Raw genomic sequence first — 21,193 nt, forward strand, 5'->3', positions numbered from 1 at the left:
TCCAGCTCATTTTACAGATGAAGCAAACAAGGGGTAAGTGACTTGCCCAGGGTCATACAGATACTAAGTGTCTGAGGTCAGATTTGAACTCTGGAAGATGAATGAATCTCTCTGTCTCCAGGCCTGGCACTCTATCTACTGTGCCATATAGCTGCCCTTCTAGGTCAGCAAGTCATCGGCAAACATGGGACAAGTCAGAGCCAATTGACACTATCAGATTTTGCTATTATTCCTAAATGATACCAGACTGAAGTCTAAAAGTAATAAAGAATAAGCAAAAGATTTCACTAGTTCCTTCCTTTTCTTCTTGATATAAGGACCAAAGGCCATCCATGTTTTCTAGTATTCATCATATTTCAGTCAGTGACTAGGATTTCTTTGTCATGCCAAAATAAAGTCATGCACTTTTGATCTTCTAGCATATGCAGTGGAATCTATCTGCTCCTTGTACATAACACGACTTGCCTACTCTATTCTCAGTTTCACCCATAGCATTTTCAGTGATGCTACAAAGAAGATCATCAGCTGGACCTAACGTCCGAAGATCTGGATTTGCGGCTTAGCTCTACCATTTACCGGCTCTGTGACCTTAGGCAACTCACTGAATCTCTCTCAGGTTTAGTTTTCTGTCCTACCAAATGACGATAGCAGTGCTTTCACATTACCAACTTTATAAGGTTGTTTTGACATAAATACTTTGTAAAACTTAAGCCATTATGAAAATGTAAGCTTATCATCAAATGTCAGAAAAAACAAAGAGTTCTGATTGTTAGGAAGCTCTTCCCTGGAATACCCACCCACTAATTCAAATTTTGCCACACAGATTGTCTATTCCATCTGTCTTGTGACACCCTTTCAGATACTTGAAAACATTGATCATAAGATTTAGAACAAGAAGAAAAATAAAAGATCATGAAATCCAACTTCTTCATTTTCAAATTAGAAAAGCAAGGCTTGGAAAACTTATTCAACTTACCCAAATTCACATGAGAAACGACTAGCAGAGCCAGGATTTGATCCTATATCTAACTGACTCCAGATCCAGCACTCGTAGTCTTCACATCTCCAAACTAAATACATCCTCATATGACATGATATATCTTGTCCCCTCACCATCCTAGTCATCTAGGGGCAATTAGATGGAGCAGTGGATAGAGTGCCTGTACTGGAGACAAGAAGGCTCATTTTTATGAGTTCAGATCTAGCCATAGATACTAGCTATATGACCCTGGGCATGTCACTTAACCCTGTTTGCCTCTGTTTCCTTATCTGTAAAATGAATTGGAGACGGAAGTGACAAACCACTTCAGTTTCTCTCCCAAGAAAACCCAAATGGGGTCACCAAGAGTCAGACACGACTAAAACAACTGAACAACAACACCATCCTAGTCAGCCTTCCTCTGATTTCACTCCAGATTGTCAGTGTCCTTCTTGAAATGTGTCACCCAGAACTAAATATGATACTCCAGATGGTATGCAAATGCAGGGAGGGTGTTAGTGGGGCTAACTACCTTCAGTCTGAACACTAAGTTTCCATTTTGATAATACTAGTAATAATAGTTCACATGTCTGAAATACTTTATGTGTTACAAAGTATATTCTTCATAACAGCCCTATGAAGAATATAGCGTATCCTCATCTGCATTTTACAGATCAAGACATTAAGGAACTTATCCAAGGTTCCATAGTAACAAATAGTGTAGTCAGGCAGCAAACCCAGGTCTCCTGACACTGCAGGCTGTGCTCTTTCCATTATATTGTACAACTTTTCTATCAAATAACTCTGTTGTGCCAAACATTGCCTTTGGCACTGGGGCAGATACAAAGGAATTATAAAGCATAGGCCCTTCCCTTGGAGAGGTCATCATCTTGATGTGTTTCTGAAGTACATGTACATTAAAAAGTTATATACACAACTATTGGGTGAGATTATATGAGATGCTGGCAGTGTACCCGTGAGGGTACAGACAGACACTAAGCATGTATGTGATAGTTTGGCAGAGAGAGCTAAGAAGAAAGTGATGTTGGATGGATTTATCTGGGAGTCTGTCTTGTTTTTTCTCCATTCACAGAACTATAGAACTTTATAGAACTATTAGGAACCTTAGTATCCTATATTGACCTGCACATTTCAAAAGAGAGAGCTGAGGGAAAGGTCATGCAATAAGTTTAAAAAAAAATCAATACCAGAAGCAGTTTCTTTTCATTTCTGGACGCTTTGTTTTTTATTCTTTTCTCTCTACTGCTGTTTTCTCCTTTCTTTATTTTTTCTCCTTAGTGTGATCATAAGACAGCTAACAGGCAGGGGCATACCCTCTCAGTCTCTTTCTCTTCTCAGTCTTCTTTCTCTCTCTCTCTCTCTCTCTCACTCTCTCTCTCTCTCTCTCTCTCTCTCTCTCTCTCTCTCTCTCTCTCTCTCTCCTTCCCTCTCTTCTTCACTCCAACTTTGCCTCTAAAAAATATGAATAATAAAACAGACTAGGAATTTAATGGAGAGAAGCAAATTCTTCCTCATATGTATCACTGAGGCTTCATAACTCATGACCAAAACATTGCAATAGGAGGGTAGGCATTATTCAAAAGGGATATGTTAGATTAAAAGGTTAGTGGAAGTAACAGTATATGAATGAATGAAGCATTTATCAAGTACTTACAGTGTGCCAAGCACTTTGCTAAGTGCTGGGAATACAAGTAGAAAAGTGATATGGTCCCTTCTCTTGATACAACATATGGAAGTTTTTGGGTACAAGTCAGATGAAAAGGTCCCATGATCCTTAGAATACAGTAGTAAAGCAATAGCAACCTCTTCCTTAATTCTGTTTCCACTGATAAATTTAGTTCCTTGTATTGAACCATTTGATAGTGCCAATGACTTTGATGATAAGAATTTTCTTTTCTGGGTTTTTAATAGTTATGGCTGTAGCACCTTCAGGAGCAGTAGCCAAGCTGCATCTCTACAGGGGCTGTTTCCTAAGATGATAGCTTCTATCAACATACTAGAATTAGTGCTATTGCAAATTCTTACAGGTTTTAAAGTATATTCTTCACAGTAGTCCTATGAGGAAGATAGTGTGTCATCATTTTGCAGATCAACAAATTGAGACCTCGAAAGATTAAGCAAATTCTTTTCTCCCCACTGCTGTTTTGTCCTTTCTTTATTAGATCCCTAAGCTATCTCCATCAGGATCTGTGGGTAGAGAGTAGCCCAGGAAGTACAGGGAATCTGACTGCTTGACACATGCCACCTTTCATCTCCGTCTGAGAGTAGCTTTGCTACATCATCTTGGCTGGCTTCTGTGCCCTGTGTGTGGCAGGCAATATAACAAGGACAAATGCCAAGAATATATAATCTTGTGAGAAAATCCAGTAATTAAAGTGAGGAAAACATGGTAGAGAACACTTAGGTGGGCATCCTTGAAGTTAGAAGAAACAATAAAGTTATTATGATGGAGAGTTAACTTCAAACCACCTCTATCTACTACAAAGATGTAGATGATGAGTTCCAGAAACTGGCATGGGAGCATGAAATAGTATTGATTGTGGATTTCTGCTTTGCAGACATCTCTCAGATAAATTATTGATGTTCATTCCATTATTCAAAATGTAGAAAAAGCAATAAGGGTCTGCTATTTAGAACACAATGATAAGACTGTTACACAAAGATGTCCACCCTGCACAAATCTTCTCATTGGTAAGTTAAGGAAAGTCATTCCTAGTTTGAACCCCACACCAAATTTGGAGTAAACACATCAGAAAAAATTTCAAGAAAAGAGTAAGTCGGATTCTATGGCCTAAAATTCTACAGAAGTAAGCTCAGGGAGTATAGGAGATCCTCAAGAACAAAATTATAGCAGTACAAGCACAGATGATTCTGATAAAGGAAAGTGGGAAAGAAATATGGATGTGCTTCAAACTCATCGATTGTCTCAGACTTTTAAAAGACATATCCAGAAGATGCAAGCAAGGACAAATAAGAGTATGAATAGAATAATCTTGTAAAAATATTTTCAGAAATTTTATTGCCTGGAATAAACTGAGGGAGGCATATGGTGTTGTAGATAGAGTACTGGACTTAGAGTAAGGAAGGAAAACCAGAGTTCAAATCCAGCCTCAAACACTTACTAACCATGTGATCCTGGACCTCTGTTTTGCCTTAGCTTTCTTAACTGTAAAATATTGTAAAAAAAAAATAGCATTTACCTCTCAGAATTGTTATGAGAATCAAATGAGTTAATATTGGTAAAGAGCTTTACAAATTTGGAAGTGCAATATCATTGTTAATGCTGTGGTTATTATCATTATCAAAGATGCTGAGCTCAGCCAAAAAGGCTTTTTATAGTCTTGTTGGGGGCAAGACAAAGATGAAAGAAAATGTTCATTGTTTAGAAAGAATGGGACAATGATCATGGAAGGTGAGAAAATAGAACTATTCATATCTCTTTTTTTGCTTCTATTTTCTCCACCAGTGAGAGTATTCTTTAGACTGGAAAAGGCATAACAAAAGCAGTTATCAGGGAATTGAAAACCATGTCAAGTCATAATAATCTAGGATAAGAAGACAAGGTAATAGAACACCTAGCTTCCCAAAAGGAGTTCAAGTTATTGTGCCCAAACAAACTATCCCAATATACTGACAGAGTTTGTGGATATGTTTGGGGAACTAACCTTGGGAATCTCTTGGAAACCTTGGAGACTGAAAGATGGAAGCATATCCTCTTATTTTTTAAGAATGACAAAGGTAGATTCTTAAGGGTAGACAACTTTGAATCCTGGTGAAATTTTTGAATGTGTTATGAAAGAAATAGTTTTTGAGCACTTAGAAAGGGAAATGGTCATTACTACTACCCAGAAAGGGTTGTTTCATCAAGAATAGATCATGCCAGACAAGCTTCCTTTCCTTTTTTTTTGAGAGGGTTGCTAGACTGATAGATTAAAGGAATATTGTAGACATTCCTATATATTCCTAACTGAGGAAGCTAGGTGATGGAGGGTATAGAGGGGACTAGGTCTGTAGTCAGAAAGATCTGAATTAAAAACCAGTCTCAGACACTTCCTAGCTGTGTGACCCTGGGCAAATCATTTCTGTTTGCCTCAGTTTCCTCAACTATGAAATGGAGATAATAATAACACAAATCCCCCAGAGTTGTTGTGAGGATCAAATGACATATTTGTAAAGCACTTAGCACAATGCCTGGCAAATAGTAGGCTCTTAATAAATGTTTTTTTCTCCTTCCTGTAGTTATATTTGATTTTAGCAAACATTTAACAGTTTCTCATGCTACTCCAGTGAATGAGATGAAATGATGTGGGATAGAAGATAGTTAGCAACTAATGGAAAAACCAAATCTGGTGAATGCTGACTAGTGAGTTGATGCTAAGGAAAAATTTCTAGTGGGGAATGCCTCATGAATCTGGATGCCACAGTGGACAACACCACTGGGCCTAGAATCAGGAAGACATGGATTTAAATTCTGCTACAAATGCTTGCTAGCTGTGAGGTCTTGGGCAATTCACTTAACTTCTCTCAGTCTTAGTTTCCTTATCTACACCTATCTCGTGAAGTAGTTGTTAAGTATGCACAGTTCTTTGCAAAGTGCCACATAAATGGTATCTGTCCATATCCATGTGTGATTCAGCATGATCATCAGTGACTTCAAAGGAAGCAAAGATGTCACATTTGTCATGTTTTGCATATAGTGTGAAGCTGGGAGAGGTAGCCAATACGTTAACTAACAGAACTGTGATCCAAAAATATCACAAACTAGAACAGTACGCTGAAACTAATAAGTTGAAATTTAATAGAAAAAAAAGCCCTATGCCTCATATCTGGGATAGCTTCTCTTCTCTTTTTCTCTTCTTTCTCTTTTTCACCTATTTTACTCATATAACAGGTGAAAAAGGTAGATCTTTTCAAATCCAACTCAAATGCCACCTTCTCCCTGAGGGTAAGTGATTCTGCTAGTCAATAACAACCCCTCCCGCCAAACAGCTTTGTGCCCATCTAATACATTTTTGAGGTTAATTGTGCTTTATAGTAATTTGTGTAAGCTCTTTAAAGGGCAGGAGCTGTCTTATTTTGACTTTATATCCTCCCTCCCTCCTCCCCATATCTAGCATACCAGTCTGAACATAGTAGGTGTTTCATCATCTATTTCCTCCTATTGAGGTGACCTGTAGTGTATTCCTCATAACAACACCTTTTCTGTTTAATAAATGCTTGTTGAATGAATGAATTAATTAATTAATTCATGGAGTCTTGGTGCCCAGCTGAGTCTGTTGTAGAGGAGATTACTGTTCAGTTAGTTATTGGACATGAGCTCTGGCATTCCTTTCAACTCTGATATTCAGTATTCTATGATTCTTTTCTCTCCTCTCCCAACTCCCATCTCCATACATGCTCATTATCATCTTTTCTTTCCTTCAGCAGGTATGTTTCCAGTCCTCTCACCCCTCTTTGGTCTCCCTATCTTCTATCCCTTTGTTCCATGAGTGCCTCTTTTCTCTGTTGTAACATTCATCCTTCCTTCACTCTCCCCTTTCATGTGATAGCTATCTTCCCTGACTCCTGTGTGATGGTCAGGACACATATACCAAGTTGTTATAACCTGAGAAGACACCACAAAAAGACTATAGAGAAGCAGGAGGAAGCCCTTTTGGCAGTGACAGGAATGCTCTCTTTGCTTTGAGAGGGATCGAGAGACAGTTGTTCTCAAAGGAATCCAGATTAAAGAGAGAACTACCTCAACCACCCCAAGTACTATATCAGGAAGGAAAACACCTTACTCCTAGATTCCTCTACCAAAGGAAGAATATATCTTTCCCTACAATCCATTTTCTCTCCCTCACTACTACCACCACCCCAGCAGCATGCTGAGATGAATTGCATTCCAATGCTATTGAGACCATTTCTCCTCGAATCAAAAAATTGTAGAGAAGGAACAAATTCCAAAGTCCAACCTCCTGCCTGATACAAGAATCCACTCTACTACATCCCTAATGAGTAGATTTTCAGGATCTTCTTTTGTTAATGAATTTATCTTTTACTTTTGAATTAGCCAGTATTTTTTTTCTCTTTTTCCCCCTGCTTTGAAAATGAAGAAAAACAAAACCTTTTTTAACAAATATACATAGGAACAAATTCTCACATTGAATATGTCCAAAAACCTCTCTTGAAGAACACTAGTGATCAAAAAATTTTGATGTAACCCATCCCAATATTAGACAGCTCCATTAGGAATTTCTTATGTCGAGCTGAAAGCAGTTTCCTATAACTTCCTCCCATTAGGCCTATTTCTTCCCTCTGTGGCCAAATAGAACAAAGCTGACCCCTCTCCCTACAAGAGAATCAAGTAATAAAACTTCATTAAGTGACGGGTTATATAAATAAATCTGCTTTTCTGCAGATAATGAAAGCCCTGTCAAAGTCCAGACATTTTAGGCCATTCCTGTAACTCTTACTTGACCTGAGCATAATATGTCAACTACTGTCAGAACAGGAATTGCTATGATGTAGCAAAAAAGAGTACTAGTGACTTAGATTTAAATGTTGATTCTTCCACTAAGATGCTATGTGACTTCAGGTATCTTCCCACTTTGACCTAATTTCCCCATCTACAAAAGAGTCTAGCTAAAGCAATAATTTCTAAACCTGTATGTCTCAAGTTATATTTTGTTTTTTTAAGGGAAATTTGTTTTGTTTTTTGTTTGTCTCAAGTAACTCTACATTTCAAGTTTTAATAATAGTTATTATTTAATAATAAATCACCAGTTCTCTCCCTTGCACATGGCCCTCTTGGCCATTCTAGCTGTGGACAAAGTACATTTCCAAAGGCTACACTATACTTGAAGAAGCTACTTAGAGACCCCACCACCACTAAGCAAAGCAAACATGAACAAGTCCATTGGAATACACTTTGGTGAAGGGGGTTTATGACTATCTTAAGGTAACTCTAGGCAGCCTATGATAAGAACAATATTACTCTCCTTTTACTATCTATTTTTTCATGAGATAGTACATCATAGTGGGAGTAGCATTGGACCTAGGAAAGAGGAAAGCAGGTCCTGACTCTGACTAATTCTGTGACCTTGGCCAAGCTTTGAACTACTCTGAGCATCAACTTCTTCATTTGTATATTTGATTTATAAACTGCATAGGGACATACAAGAAAAGGAGTTTGTAAATCGTAAATGAGAGTTTATTTCAAAGTATCTGATACATGTTAAGCATGCCCCTCACGGGCACGTATTCCACATTTTCTCATCCATTATCATTTTTGTCCATGTCTTCCCATAAATGTTCCATAAAGGAACTGCCCGAAACACTGAAAACCTTCTGGTTCTATTGATATTGGGTTCATCTGTTGTCATTCACTCTAGGTATATGATGTCCTCATCTCTTTTGTATGGATATATTTTGTCATGATGTTGCTTTTTATGCTGCTTCCCATAAGTAGTTTATTCTTATTATCTATCTACTTGAAGCCACTATATCTCTTCATTGTCCTTTGGATCATTTACAATTTTAATTCTTCCAATATTGTGGCACTCTATGATTCACAACCATAGAGTGCCACTGGAAACATTTTGGCATTAAGATGGGCTTTTGTAATAGGTTCCATTCAATTCAGTTGATATCTGTTAAGTAGCTCCATCCAGAAGCTATACTAGGCACCAAAAATATAAAGACAGAAATGAAACATCCCCTGTTCTCAAAGAATTTTCATTCTACTGGAGAATATGACATGTACATTAGTACATCAAGGATTTGTGATTTCTTTGATGCTGTAAATCTCTCTACCAGGATATATAAAGCCTATCTATAACTTATTTGATATATTAAGAGTTGCTTGAGGTTATATGATTGCAAGTCAAGCACTCCACTGCTACAACAAACTACCTTTCACAATATGTACACATGTATCCTGCTGAAGAGCCCCAACTCTTGGCTCACAAACTAGATTCAGTCCTGTGAAAAGGTAGTTGGTTTTTTTTTTTTCTTGTCTCTGGCTCACTGTATCTCTTACGCCAACTTCACCCCAAAGCACTAAGAAAAATCACTTGAAGTTTAGGTATGACTTAATGGCTAGATTCTACCTAAAGGGATTATCAGAATCCCTTCTAGAAAGTTACTAAATTCACAGAGTAGATCAGGTATAGGACAGCTATCTATTTCTTCTACCACAAAGAAATGCTGTACACATACACACACACACACACACACACACACACACACACACACACACACACACCCATAAACACACAGTGACAAAGACTTAAAACATGAAAGAGTAACCTATATCTCTTTTCATGCTCTCCTAGGAGAATGATGCTTATACCGGTAAAGCATCAACTACTTTATGGGACTATTGGAAAAAAAAAACATTTCATTGTCTGAACAAAACCCTCAAAGTTCACATCTCCTGGCAGACTGGAGCATAGCTGAGACATCCTCCAGGCAATGGTCATCTTTTCCTTTAAGAATGTTGTGACTGCAGGGAGCATCTCCCATAAGGCAGATGGCAATGACAGAAGAATCCAGGAACACCCAGCCTTTTAACTCATGATGGTGCTCAATGTAGATGAAATGCCCATCTCAAAGTCTCTGTTTGATTACCTGTGCCCAAGGAAAGAAACACAAAAGAGAAGAGGACATTATAGTTTTGACATCTAGTATTAGGCTTATCTAGATGAGCACAAGCCTTTTCTGCCACATAGAAGTAGCTGCCATAGGAAAGGGCAACTTCATAAGAAGTCCAAGAGAGAGTGAAACCAAATGTTTAAAAGAGAGAAAGAATGGAAGTTGTGCCCCTTAAAAGTCAACTGAATGAGAAGCTCCCCTTGGCTCAGTGACCAATCATCTTTGATACAACTGCCTCCCTCTCTTTCCATCCCAGGAACCATCCAGCCAACCAAGAGGTTCCTGTTATCCCCAAGTCCTTCAGCACTAAATATGTATCCACAAAAATGTCCAGGCAAGCTCAGCTGTGTTCCATCACCAGAGCAGATCAGGCAAGGTCTCCTGCTCATCTCTATTATACATATATAAGCTAAGGAGACAGTAATAAAATAACATTAAGGAAGAAGGGGAGGAAGAATCAATGACTGCTTCAATGAAGAGGCCAGACATAGGCTGAGCTGTAAAACAAGAGAGGATTATGAGATGTAGTGATGAGGGAAGGAAGAATTAAATGCATGTTAAGCACAGAGGATGACTTGTGCCATCATGCACAAAACCTCATGCCAGCTGGAGATGGAATCTAAAATTCAGGGAAAAATAGGGATCAGTTTGAGATCATTGAAAGTGTCACAAGACTGACCAAATAGAATTCAGAATGATCCCCTAATTCAGTTCTGGGCCCTGCTTATCTTTGTGTAAGCAATGAAATAGCAGGTTATCCCCAAAGCTTTAATAGCTTAAAACTACACTAGGATTTGGGAGACACTTTATAGGTAAATGTAATTTATTATTAACCAGAAATGCCAAGTTTATAGCTAATAAAATTAATCCACAGGTAGACTCTTACCTCTTGCAAATAGGAAGGGTGACTCTTACCTAGGGATTAAATTCAAAGTGTCAATAATTTTGGAGTTAGCATTAACAGTGAGAATGTGAGGATGTTAAAGATCATATTTCCAGTCTCCTTATTATATAAATAAGAAAATTAAGACCCAGGCAGCTTAAGTGATTTGCTAGGAGTCACCCAACCAACATGGTAACAGACCTTGGACCCATGTTTATTATTAATGCAAATTTGGTTTACTTCTATACTTAGACAAATCATATAAATAGAAGTGATCACTAAGATGACTTTAGAGGAAGTCAGATTCTTGAGATTTTCCTTTGAGAATTTTAAAAGCTAGAAAACTGGTTCTCAGTTGGGTATTAGCTTGTGCTTCCTACTTAGCTCAAGTATGAGCTGAGTATATTTACAGGCCATAAGGTCAGAGCTGCTGAGCACACTTTTATAATTATAATCAGCAGTGTTCTAGGACCTTTTATGTCCAATTCTAGTCAACACAGAGACCTTGATAGGTCAACAATCAATCAATAAACATTTATTAAACACTTACTATGTGACAGGAACAATTTTAAGCACTATACATATAAACAAAGGTAAAAGCACTGCTCTCAAAGAGTTAATGGTCTAATGGGGAAGATGACTTGCAAATATCCATGCATGAACAAGCTATATACAGGATAAATTGGAAATAATCCACAGAGGGAACACATTGGAATTAAGAGATAGGGAAAGGTTTCCTGTAGAAGGTGGGGTTTTAACAGGACTTGAAGGAAGTCAGAAGGCAGAGACCTGAGAAGGAAGAGCAGTCCAGGCCAAAGGGACAACCAGTGAAAATGTTCAGGACCATCCAGAGATGGAACATCTTATTCAAGAAACATCAAGGAGTCCAGTATCACTGGATGAAGGTGAGGAGGGAGGAAAAGAGAGATATGGAGAAGTGTAAGAAGACTAAAGAGATAGGAGAGAGTCAGGTTATGAAGAGCTTTGAATGCCAGAGGATTATATAATTAATCCTGGGGCACTATTGGGTCCCAATAAAATACAGCTTCCATTTGGGTATTCAAAAGCAGTGTCAGTGGAGACTCAAGGAGAGTACCACTTTTCCGATGTAATTAGGAAAGAACTTGGGTCACAGACTAACTCATCCAGTTAGTGTTCACTTTATGCTTTATCTTACTCCAATTCTTTTCCTCAGGTTCATTTAAAGTTCTAGTCAATCCATTTACGATATTCAAGGGTGCCTTGATGAGGACTTTGTCCCTTTTTATAGCCCTCCCCCTTCCTTGCCAATCCTTTTTAGCAGCTGTATCCAAGTGGAGGAGGAGTAGTCACTTTTCTTGCATCCCTGGAGAGCCAGAGCATATACATTTTCTATTTCCTGATAGAGCTAGCTAAGAGGAAGAGGGAGACAGGGCTGCAAAGAGCATAGTTGGTAGAGATTCCCTCTGGCTCCCACTGACACCTATGGAATATGACTTTAATTCCTGCAGCTGTCTCCCTCCTGAGCCAGGGAAAACCCATTTTCAGGGTCTCTGTCCTGTCTCTGACAAATATTAGCTGTGTGATCCTGGGAAACTTCTCAATATCCCCAGACAATTTTCTAATACTGTAAGTTATGGATGAGTTGCCATATATTAAAATATAGTTATCAATAGTTTTTTTAAGTTCACAGACCTACTGGTTAAGAACTCTATTCTGTTTCAGTACCTTTATGTTACAGATATGGAAAATGGGACCAAGAGATAGAGAGAAACTTATCTGAGGTCATGTAGATATTTACTGATACAGTTAAGATTTGTATCTGGAACTTCTGTTGACATAGCAGTCTTATCTGTGACTTCGTTATTCCTTCAGTATTTCTGTTACTCTTCCCCATGCTAGTTGAAGTGACAATTCCAAGGCCAAACATCTCTTCGGCACATTAATGATCGCTAGCATTTATATAACACTTTAAGCTTTGTAAAGTGCTTTATAAATGTCATCCCATATTATCCTCATAACAACCCTAGGAAGTAGGTACTATTAATTATCCATATTACAGATGAGGAAATCAAGGCAAACAGAGGTGAGGTAACTTGCCCAGGGTCACACAGCTAGTAAGGGCTGAGATCTAATTTAAACCAAGATCTTCTTGACAGATTCTAGCGTTGCATCTGCCATACCCTAGCTAACTGATGAAGATGTCTCCATGTGTGTTTTTTTTAACTCCAGAACATGGAAACACTTTTTAATGGCCTCCTAGACTTGAAGAGGTTCTTGACGTCGGATCTGTGAACTTTTCTTTTAATATTTTGATAATCGTTTTTTTCACTTAATAGTATTTTATTTTTTCAAATTACATGTAATGATAGTTTTCAACATTCATTTTTATGTGATTTTGAGTTCCAAATTTTTTTCCTTTCCTCTCTCCCCTCCCCCCTGCACAAGACAGCAAGCAATTTGATATAGGTTATACATGTACAATCATATTAAACATATTCCCACATTAGTCAAATGTAAAAGAAGAATCACCACGAAAAGGAAAAACCACAAGAAAGAAAAAATAAAGTGAAGATAATATATTTTGATCTGCTTTCAGACTCCATAGTTCTTTCTCTGGATATGGATAGCATTTTCCATCAAGAGTTCAAAGTTAGTTTGAACCTCCTTAGATCATTGTATTATAGAGAAGAGCCAAGTGTATCATAATTGGTTATCATACAATATTGTTGTTACTATGTATAAAGTTCTCCTGGTTCTGCTCACTTCACTCAGCATCAATTCATGTAAGTCTTTCTAGGTATTTCTGAAACCCACCTGCTCATCATTTCTTATAGAACAATAGGATTCCATTACCTTTATATATCACAACTCCTTCAGCCATTCCCAGTTGATGGGCATCCCCTCAATTTCCAATTCTTTGCCACCACAAAAAAAGAGCTGCTACAAATATTATTGTATATGTGGATCCTTTTCCATTTTTTATGATCTCTTTGGGATACAAACCCCATAGTGGTAGTGCTGGATCAAAGGGTTTTATAATCCCTTGAGCATAGTTCCCAATTGCTCTCCATAATGGTTGGATCAGTTCACAATCCCACTAACAATGCAAAAATGTTCCAGTTTTCTCACATTTTTTCCAATGTTTATCATTTTATTTTACTGTCATATTAGCCAATCTGGTAGTTATGAGGTGGTACCTCAGAGTTGTTTTAATTTGCATTTCTATAATCAATAGTGATATAAAGCATTTTTTTCATATGACTAGATAGTTTTAATTACTTTCTCTGAAAACTATTCATATCTTTTGATAATTTTTCAATTGAGGAATGGCTTCTGTTTTTACAAATTTGACACAGTTCTCTATCTGTTTGAGAAATGAGGCCTTTATCAGAGAAAGTTGCTTCAAAATTTTTTTCAGTTACTATTGCTAGTTGTATTTCCTTCCATCCTATTCTGCTCACTCCCATTTATTCTATTCTCTCTCTCTTTTCACCCTGTCCCTCCTCAAAAATGTTTTGCTTCTTACTACCTGCTCCACCAATCTGCCCTCCCTTCTATCATGCACCACCTCTTATTCCCTTCCTATTTCCTGCAGAGTAAAATAGATTTCTATACCTAATTCAGTGTGTATTTTATTCCCTCTTTGAGCCAATTCAGATGACAATAGGGTTCACTCACTCTTGCTCACTTCCCCCTCTTACCTTCCACCATAAAATACTTTTCTTTCCTCTTTTATGTAAGATAATTTATTCCATTCTACCTCTTCTTTTCTACCAGTACATTCCTCTCTCACCCCTAAATTGTATTTTTTAGATGTCATCTCCTCATATTTGACTTATACTTGTTCCCTCTCTATATATGCTCCTTTCTAACTGCCCTAATAATGAGAAAGTTCTTATAACTTACAAGTATCATCTTTCCATGTAGGAATATTAACAGTTTAACCTTATTAAGTCCTTTATGATTTTCCTTTCCTGTTTACCTTTTTATGCTTCTTTTGAGACTTGTATTTGAAAGTCACATTTTCTTTTCAGGTGTGGTCTTTCCACCAAGAATGCTTGAAAATCCTCTGTCTTATTAAATATTCATGCTTTTCTCTGAAGAATTATACTTTCTTTTTCCGGGTAGATGATTCTTGGTTGTAATCCTAACTTCTCTGTCCTCTGGAATATCATATTCAAGCTCTCTGATTCTTTAATGTAGAAGCCACTAAATCCTGAGTTATCTTGACTGTGGATCCATGATACTTAAATTGTTTCTTTCTGACTGCTTGTACTATTTTCTCAGCCTGAGAGATCTGGAATTTGGCTATAATATTCACAAGAGTTTTCATTTTAGTATCTCCTTCAGGAGATAATCGTAGATTCTCTCAAATTCTATTTTACCTTCTGGTTCCAGAATATCGAGGCAGTTTTCCTTAATAATTTCTTGAAAGACGATATCTAGGCTCTTTTTTTTGGTCATAGCCTTAAGGTAGTCCAATAATTGTTAAATTATCTATCCTAGATCTATTTTCCAAGACAGTTGTTTTTCCCATGAGATATTTTATATTGTCTTCTTTTTTTTTAATTCTTTTGATTTTGTTGTACTACTTCTTAATTTCTCATAAAGTCAGTCTCCATTTTCTCAACTCAAATTTTTAAGTAATTATTTTCTTCATTGAATTTTTGTGCCTCTTTTTCTATTTGGCCAATTCTGCTTTCCAATGCATTCTTTTCCTTATTGTTTTTTTATATCTCTTCATATTTGGCATAGTCAGTTTTTTAAGGTGTTATTTTCTTCAGTATTTTACCAAGCAGCTAGGTGGTACAGTGGATAGAGCACCAGTGCAGGAGTCAGGAGGACCTGAGTTCAAATCTCACCTCAGATACTTGACACTCACTAGCTGTGTGACCTTGGGCAAGTCACTTAACCCCAATTGCCTCATCCTGGGTCATCTCCAGTCATCCTGATGAATATCTGGTCACTGGATTCAGATGGCTCTGGAGGAGAAGTGAGGCTGGTGACCTGCACAGCCCTCCCTCACTCAGAATAAAGTCAAGTGCAACTCATGTCATTATTTCTCTGATGGCATGGTCTTCTTCAGCAACGAAGGATGAACACGCACCAAGTTGTTGAGTAATGTTTCATGATTTTCTTGAATGACTCATTTCTCTTCCAAATTTTTCCTCTGCCTCTCTTGTTGACTATCAAAATCCTTTTTGAGCTCTCCCATGCCCTGAGACCAAATTCATATTTTCCTTGGAGGCTTGAAATGTTCAAACTTTGACTTTGTCGTCTTCTTCCAAGTGTGTGTTTTGATCTTCCTTGTCACCAGAGTAACTTTCTATACGCAGAGGTGGGTTTTTTTCTGTTGTTTGCTCATTTTCCCAGCCAATTACTTGACTTTTAATGGTTTATTAATGTAGAGTTTTGCTTCCAGGGTGGAGGGCACACTGTCCCAAGCTTCAGGGTTTTGTTCAGCTGTTTTTAGAAATATTTCTAGGGACTGTAAGTTTTCGATTCTTCCAAGATGGTATGATCTAAGGAGAAGAAGTGTTTACTCCTCTCCTGGCCTGTGCTCTGGTCCATGAGTGACCCCAATGACTCTTTTCTGCCTTGGAGCCATGATGAGGGTCCAGTTCTACTGTGGCTGCAAGCTCAGATGTGCTAATGCTCCTCTTCAATCTGGGATCGCCACCCACAAGTACAATCCAGCTCTCAGTATGGGCAAAGCAATAGAGGCCTGCCTCACTGCCAGCAAAGAGACACCAGTAATCTCCTGACCGATTCTTTAATCTCATTATTTCTGAGCTGAGAGCTCCAGAAGCAACTGCTGCTTCTATTAATTCAGCGGCTCCCAAGGTTTGCTCCTGCTTTTCTAGGGCCCAGTCTGCACTGGCATGGATTATGCTACACTGTACTCCACTCTCTCCCAGGTGTGACAAACCTTTAAAAATATTTCACCCTGTCCTTTTATAGGTTCTGCTGCTTCAGGAATTGTTTTATGGCAAGGTGTTCAGAGAGGTTTTGGGGAGAGCTCAGAAAAGTCACTGTCTTCTCTCCACCTCACTAGGCCACCTTGTTGATAACTGTTTTTAAATATAATTGGGGTTTTTTTTGGTAATCATAGATAGTTTATTTTATGCATCTAAAAACATTACTGTAAGAAAAGATCTGTAGACATCAGTAGACTTTCAAAAGGGTCCAGGACACAGAAAAAGTTAAGACCTGTCCTGAGAAAATGAAAAAAGAACAATTGTGACAGTTGTGAAGAGGTCCTTGGTGTAAATATCTACTACTGTGCTGTTTACTGGAGCTGTGACAAAATCACTTCTAAATCTCATTTTCCTCATCTATATAACGAGGGACCTGGACTCAATAACCTCAAAGGCTCTTACAAACTCTAAACTTTATGAAACCTGGGAGACCTCAACACTTAGGCCCAGCTCCATTTTGTGTGGATGGAGATGTCACACAAAGCATTATCCTGCATGGCCTGTGCATTACTCACACTGGGTGGTGTGAAATGCTGAGTGGGTTCTGAGAGGTTAGAAAGCCAGAACTGACTCAGTTATGTGAGGAATTCATTCATCATAAAACCATATTTCCTAGGGAACCAAAAATAGATTCACAGAATGTTAAAGCTGGAAAATCTTAGAAATCATTGTGTCCATCATCCTTGTTTTACACAGGGAAAAACAGAGACACAGGGCAGTTGTGTCTCAAGCACTCAGAAGAACCAGGACTAGAACACAAAGTTCCTGAGTCCTATTTGGATTCTGTTATATTATCTAAATCCCTTCCAATTCTGCCATTCTGTGTTCTGGGTTTCCCTCTGGTTCTGACAGCAGTCAATCAATAAACATTGCTTAAGCACCTAACATGTGCCAAGTACTATGCGAAGCAATGGGGATGCAAAAAGGAAAAAGACAGTTCCTGACCTCAAGGGACTTACAGTCTAATAAGGCAGACAACTTGTAAAAAAATTTGTACAAACAAGTTACATACCAGATAAATAGGAAATAACAGTGAGAAGGTGCTAGAATTGAGAAATTGAAAGCCTTCCTATATAAAATGGGATACCAGAACTTTCTGTTGTTGGAGAAATGCAGTGGCCAAAGAGTTGCATATTTGCTTCTATCAGCCTTAGTAAGTTTAACTAGGGAAGAAAAAGAGTTAAAATAATTTATGCTGCAAAACCTTTTCATGTCTCTATGGATTCCCATCAGCTTCTAAACATTACATGCTCCAAGATTTTTCCCAGTTTTAACATCACATGTTCTAATATTCCTTCCAGCTCTTACTAGCTATGACCTTGGGCAAGTAATTTAATCTCTGCCTGCCTCAGTTTCTTCAACTGTAAAATAGAGGTAATGATCGCTCCTACTTCCCAAGGTTATTGTGAAGATCAAGTGAGATAATATTTACAAAGTGCTTTGCAGTACCTGGAACGTAATGTGTGCTTGATACATATCCCTCCTCTTTCTCCTTCCCTCTGACATATTTTTAAATATCTTTAAATGAACCAGTTAATCTGGGACCATATGTTCTAACCCTGTGGGGTCATTTTCCTCCTTCCTCCCCTTCCACAGGGTTTCATGGACATGGATCTGGCTAAGTTCAAGGAGAGTGGTGCCAATGTGACTGGTTTCCAGTTGGTAAACTACACTGATACCATCCCTGCCAAGATATTACAGCAGTGGAAAAACAATGATGTCCGTGATCACACCCGTGTTGACTGGAAGAAGCCGAAAGTGAGTGGTTCTGAGTGTGAGAGACTACAGATCTTCATTGACATCCTAAAGGGGTTTCATCCCTGTAGTTGTCTGATGCCACTATGCCTGGGAAAATGTCTCATCCTGATTGGTTTTCCTTGAGGGAGGCTATCTAATAGAGAGGTCATGTTAACGCATGTTAACTCTTAATTCACTCTTGTAAAAAGTCCATCAAGTCTTAATTACTTGTGGGTTAGGAGGCAGTGTGTTATATTAGAAAGAACACTGCAAGAAAATTGAAGTAGGATTTGAATCTTGGTCTTCCTAACTCCCAAGTCCAGAGCCTTTCCATTAAAATCACACTGATTCTTCTGCTTGTGAGCTGTATTGGGCAAATCATCTCTGATAGCTTCAATTTCCTCACCTAAAATATGAGAGGTTTGGACTAGACCATCTCTAAGGTTCCTTGCAACTCTTAAAATCTTTAAAAGATTCTCTGGTTTCTTTAATTACCCTCTTCCTGTTCTCAGGGGGCAGTGTGGTACAGTAGAAAGAGCACTAATCCTGGAGTAAAAGATCCTGGGTTTAAATCCTTAGGTCTTTTTTTGCTCATCTGTAAAATGAGATGGTTGAACCAGATGGCTTCAGAGATCCATTCCAGCTCTACATCTATGATCCTGTAATTTAATGAAATCCTGGCTATCTAATGTGTATTAGAAAAGTTTTCTCAATCCAAAAGCCACGCACACATAACAGTATTTTGTTCTTTTTCCCAGTATACCTCGGCACTGACATATGATGGCGTTAGGGTGATGGCAGAGGCCTTCCAGAGCCTGAGGAAGCAGCGTATTGATATCTCCCGCAGGGGGAATGCTGGGGACTGCTTGGCCAATCCAGCTGTGCCCTGGGGCCAAGGGATTGATATCCAAAGGGCTCTACAGCAGGTAAGGAAAAGGAATATGGGTGTCACTGTTCTAGGGGTGCCAAATATGTGGTTTCACAATTATAGACCAACCTGCAGGTAGAATCTTATTCAGGTAAAGAATATGCCAGAATCCTGTTGTTGGAGAAATGCAATGGCCAAAGGGTTGCATATTTGCTTTTGCCAGCTTTAATAGGTTTAACTAGGGTACAGAAGCTAAATAACATGCTCTAAAACTTTGTCACATCTTGTACTGTTGAAATGTTTTGAAACTTAAAAATCTCAGAGCTGAAAGCACCTCAGAGGTCATTAACTCTGATGCCCCTGCCTGATGGATTAATTCTCATCTCCAGCATGTCCAGCCAGTGGTCCTTCAGCTTCCCCTTGGGAGTTCAAGTGTATTGTAACAACCCTTATAATTAGGAAGTCAGGAAGAAGATTCTTATATTGAGCTAAAATCTGCCTTTCTGGAACTTCTCCCATTGGTCTCAGTATTATTCTTTAAAGCCAGTTGGAAAATATCGAAGTCTTCTTTCCCAGATCAACCTTTAAGCTATTTGAAAGGTATCCATAATGTCTCTCCAGGTCTTCTCTTCCTCATACAAAAACACCTCCAGTTTCTTTAACTAATCAATGGTCTCCCTAAAATCTGATGCCCAAAATAGAAAACAGTTCTTTAGATGTACTAAATAGGACAGACTAAAGTTGAATTTTTTTTCTGGACACAAGATGTCTTTCTCTCTCAAAGAGAATATTTTTAAGAATAGTAAATGGAAAAAAAACATGAATAACCCAAAGAAATAAATCAATAATAGTGTAATGTCATGTATTATTATTGGCCAGGCCTTAAAATTGGGGGGAGAATTTGGTAAGAGGTACACTCTGAGGGAAGAGATTGGGGATTTTGAATGCAGAGCCAAATTTGGCAAATATTTCTGTTTTATTTTTCATGTCACTACTAGCTAATGCCCCTTACAGAAGTAATCATCAGTTGCTCTTTTAGCAAAGAGTGATCAGGATGAGGATCAGGAGCTACACATAATGTTTAGCCTGGAGAAGATTTAGTTGATGAGAGTTGCGTCCAAGTATCTTACTTGCTATCAGGTGAGAGAAGGATTAGGCTTGTTCAGTTTGGCCCCAGAGGGCAAATTCAGGCTCAATGAACTTGCTGAGAAAGATTTAATCTTGATGTTAGGAAGTTGTTTTTTTTCCTTACAATTAAAGATATCCAAAAGTAGAAATGGCTGCCATTGAAGGCAGTGGATTCTCCTTCAAGGAATATTTTAAATCAAAAGCTAGGTGACTGCTTCCTGTGTATGTAGCAGTCACAATCCCTGTTCAGGTAAGGATTGGATCAGAAGGCTTCCAAGGTCCCTTCCAATTCCAGGATTCTGTGATTAAGTTCCTGGTCTCTATCAAACCACACTTGATGGGCAGTCACCTCTGTCTTTAGGTGACTGTATTTGGAGTCAGTTCACAAGATTGCATTTATTTCCTCCCTGAGGAGGAAATGAGAGTTTTTGAATGAGGAGCTGAGTTTGGTAAATATTTCCATTTCACTTTCTTTCACTTTCCATTGTTCCAGCAGCTATGGCCCCTAGGGAGTTCAGCAGCAGCTGCTCTGCATTTCTACTGTGATTGACTTCGTTGCATTAAGTGATGGAGAAAATGTGGTTATGTCCTCTGGGACCAAAAGGATACAGATCACATATACAGGGACCAGGCTGATCAGAGAAGGAATTTGTTATACTGAGTCACTGTCCATCATAAAATGGGATAGAAGAAACTAGCATAAGTCATCACAGCCATCCCTTTGCTGCCACACTGGACTGCTCCTGAATCATCACAAACTAATGGCTACTGTTTCCATTTTTAAAGATGCTCTCATATGAATATAGAGCTTAATTTTCCATCTTTGAATTGGGAAGTTAGTCCAATGAGGTGATAGAAAGATCACTGGGGTGCAAGTTCTGAAGATAACCTGGATCTAATCTCACCTCTGCCAAAAACTAGCTGTGTGTGACTTTGAATAATTCATTAAAGGTCTCTAATCCAAATTTTTCTTCTCTGTA

At 38.3% G+C, this 21,193-nt stretch overlaps 1 protein-coding gene across 11 annotated transcripts in view; it reads left to right on the top strand.

The window, feature by feature from the left end:
• Positions 1-21,193, top strand: part of GRIA1 (glutamate ionotropic receptor AMPA type subunit 1) — a 345,686-nt gene that overhangs the window by 189,622 nt on the left and 134,871 nt on the right. For all 11 annotated transcript variants that reach the window (XR_011971948.1, XM_072630785.1, XM_072630786.1 and 8 more), the window contains exons 6-7: positions 18,077-18,238; positions 18,976-19,143. Coding sequence is in view for 10 of the 11 variants with exons in the window: in XM_072630785.1 (XP_072486886.1) it covers positions 18,077-18,238; positions 18,976-19,143 (330 nt within the window). In the remaining variant the exon portion in view is untranslated. The remainder of the gene's footprint in view (positions 1-18,076; positions 18,239-18,975; positions 19,144-21,193) is intronic.

The sequence above is a fragment of the Notamacropus eugenii genome, chromosome 1 (assembly GCF_028372415.1).
Source record: "Notamacropus eugenii isolate mMacEug1 chromosome 1, mMacEug1.pri_v2, whole genome shotgun sequence".
Classification (NCBI taxonomy): domain Eukaryota; kingdom Metazoa; phylum Chordata; class Mammalia; order Diprotodontia; family Macropodidae; genus Notamacropus; species Notamacropus eugenii.